The sequence below is a fragment of the Corvus brachyrhynchos genome, unplaced genomic scaffold (genome assembly GCF_000691975.1).
Source record: "Corvus brachyrhynchos isolate BGI_N302 unplaced genomic scaffold, ASM69197v1 scaffold366, whole genome shotgun sequence".
NCBI lineage: Eukaryota > Metazoa > Chordata > Aves > Passeriformes > Corvidae > Corvus > Corvus brachyrhynchos.
The window spans coordinates 67795-69852 of NW_008238645.1; the positions used below are offsets into that span (position 1 = coordinate 67795).

At 50.1% G+C, this 2058-nt stretch overlaps 1 gene segment (V, D, J or C); it reads right to left on the reverse strand.

Annotated features, from left to right (window-relative positions):
- LOC103617937 overlaps positions 1-2058 on the reverse strand; it is a 6851-nt gene extending 4793 nt beyond the window's left edge. The window contains 2 exon segments of the C gene segment in view: positions 145-571; positions 1968-2058. Of these exon segments, the coding sequence occupies positions 145-571; positions 1968-2058 (518 nt within the window).

A 2058-nucleotide genomic window follows, 5' to 3' on the forward strand; every position in this document is an offset into this window, starting at 1 on the left:
CAACTCAACCCAACTCAACCCAACTCAACCCAACTCAACCCAACTCAACCCAACTCAACTCAACCCAACCCAACTCAACCCAACTCAATCCAACTCAACTCAACTCAACCCAACTCAACCCAACCCAACTCAACTCAACCCAACCTCCGCCAACCCCATTTGTTGGGCAAATTCCACGGGGATTTCACCCCGAAACCACCCCGAATCCCGAAGTTTTCCCGGGAACTCACATCCGCACTCCATGGCCTTGCTGGTGTTCCTCATCTCCTCGTCCGCCTGGCACGTGAAGACATCGCCGCGGTCCCACTCGGCCTCGGTGACCACCACGCGGCTGCCGGTGACGTAGAGCCCGGAACCTTCCGGGACCGGCCCTTCCGGGGTCACCCCATCCTTCAGGGGGCTCCCGTTCTTCAGCCAGCGGATGGGGCGGGGCCGGCGCCGGGCGGGCGCCGGGGCCCCCGGATCTGGCACAGGAGGGTGGAGTTGCGGTAGGTCCCCTGGAAGTCCTCGCGGGACGGCGGGTGCAGGGTGACCACGGGCACCGCCTGGATCAGGGCGCCGGAGCCGGAGCCTGGGATGGGGCGAAAAAAGGGCGGGAATTTGGGGTTTAGCCCAAATTTTGGGGGGGAAGAGAGGGATTTTGGGGGTTTGGGGGAGAAGCGGGAAAATTGAGGGGGAAGGGAGGAAATTTGGGGGGGAGAACGTGGGAATGGGGAGGGGAAATGGCGGGAATTGGAGGGAGGAGCTCGAAATTGGGAGGGAAAAGCTCGAAATTGGGGGGAAACTGAGAAATTCAGGGGGGAAATCCCTAAAATTTGGATGAAAACCTTGAAGTTTTGGGGAAATCCCTAAAATTCAAGGAAAACCTAGAAATTTGAGGGAATATCCCTAAAATCTGAGGGAAAATCCCTAAAATTTGGGGGGAAATCCCTAAAATTTGGATGAAAAGCTCAACATTTGGGGGAAAATCCCTGAAGTTCAAGGAAAACCTCAAAATTTGGGGCAAAATCCCTAAAATTTGGGGGAAACCTCAAAATTAGAAGTAAAATCCCTAAAATTTGGGGCAAAATCCCTAAAATTTGGGGTAACCTCAAAATTTGGGGCAAGATCCCTAAAACTTGGGGGGAAACCTCGAAATTTGGGGGAAATCCCTAAAATTCGGGGAAAACCTCAAAATTTGAGGGAAAATCCCTAAAATTCAAGGAAAAATCCCTAAAATTTGAGGGAAAATCCCTAAAATTTGGGGGGAAACCTCGAAATTTGGGGGAAAACCTCAAAATTTGGGGGAAACCTCAAAATTTGGGGCAAAATCCCTAAAATTTGGATGAAAACCTCGAAGTTTGGGGGGAACCTCAACATTTGAGGGAAAATCCCTAAAATTTGGGGGGAAACCTCGAAATTTGGGGGAAAACCTCAAAATTTGGGGGAAACCTCAAAATTTGGGGCAAAATCCCTAAAATTTGGATGAAAACCTCGAAGTTTGGGGGGAACCTCAACATTTGAGGGAAAATCCCTAAAATTTGGGGGAAAACGCCAAAAATTTGAGGGAAAACCTCAAAATCTGGGGGAAATCCCTAAAATTCGGGGAAAACCTCAAAATTTGGGGGAAAACCCCTAAAATTCGAGGGAAAATCCCTAAAATTCGAGGAAAAATCCCTAAAATTTGGGGGGAAACGCCTAAAATTTGAGGGGAAACCTCGAAATCTGGGGGAAATGCCTAAAATTCGGGGAAAACCTCAAAATTTGGGGGAAAACCTTGAAATTTGAGGGAAAAATCCCTAAAATTCAAGTAAAACCTCAAACTTGAGGCGAAATCGCTAAAAATTTGCGGGGAAAACCTTGAAATTTGGGGCAAACCCCCTAAAATTTGGGGTAAGGCCTCAAAATTCGAGGGAAAATCCCTAAAATTCCAGGGGGAAAACCTCGAAACTCGGTGGGAAACCCTCGGGGATGTGCGGGACGCCCACCTGGGTTGGAGACGAGGACGCTGCGGATGCCCTTGGGGTGGGTGGCGCGGCACAGGAAGGGCTGCAGGGATTTTCCCTCCTCCAGGGCCAT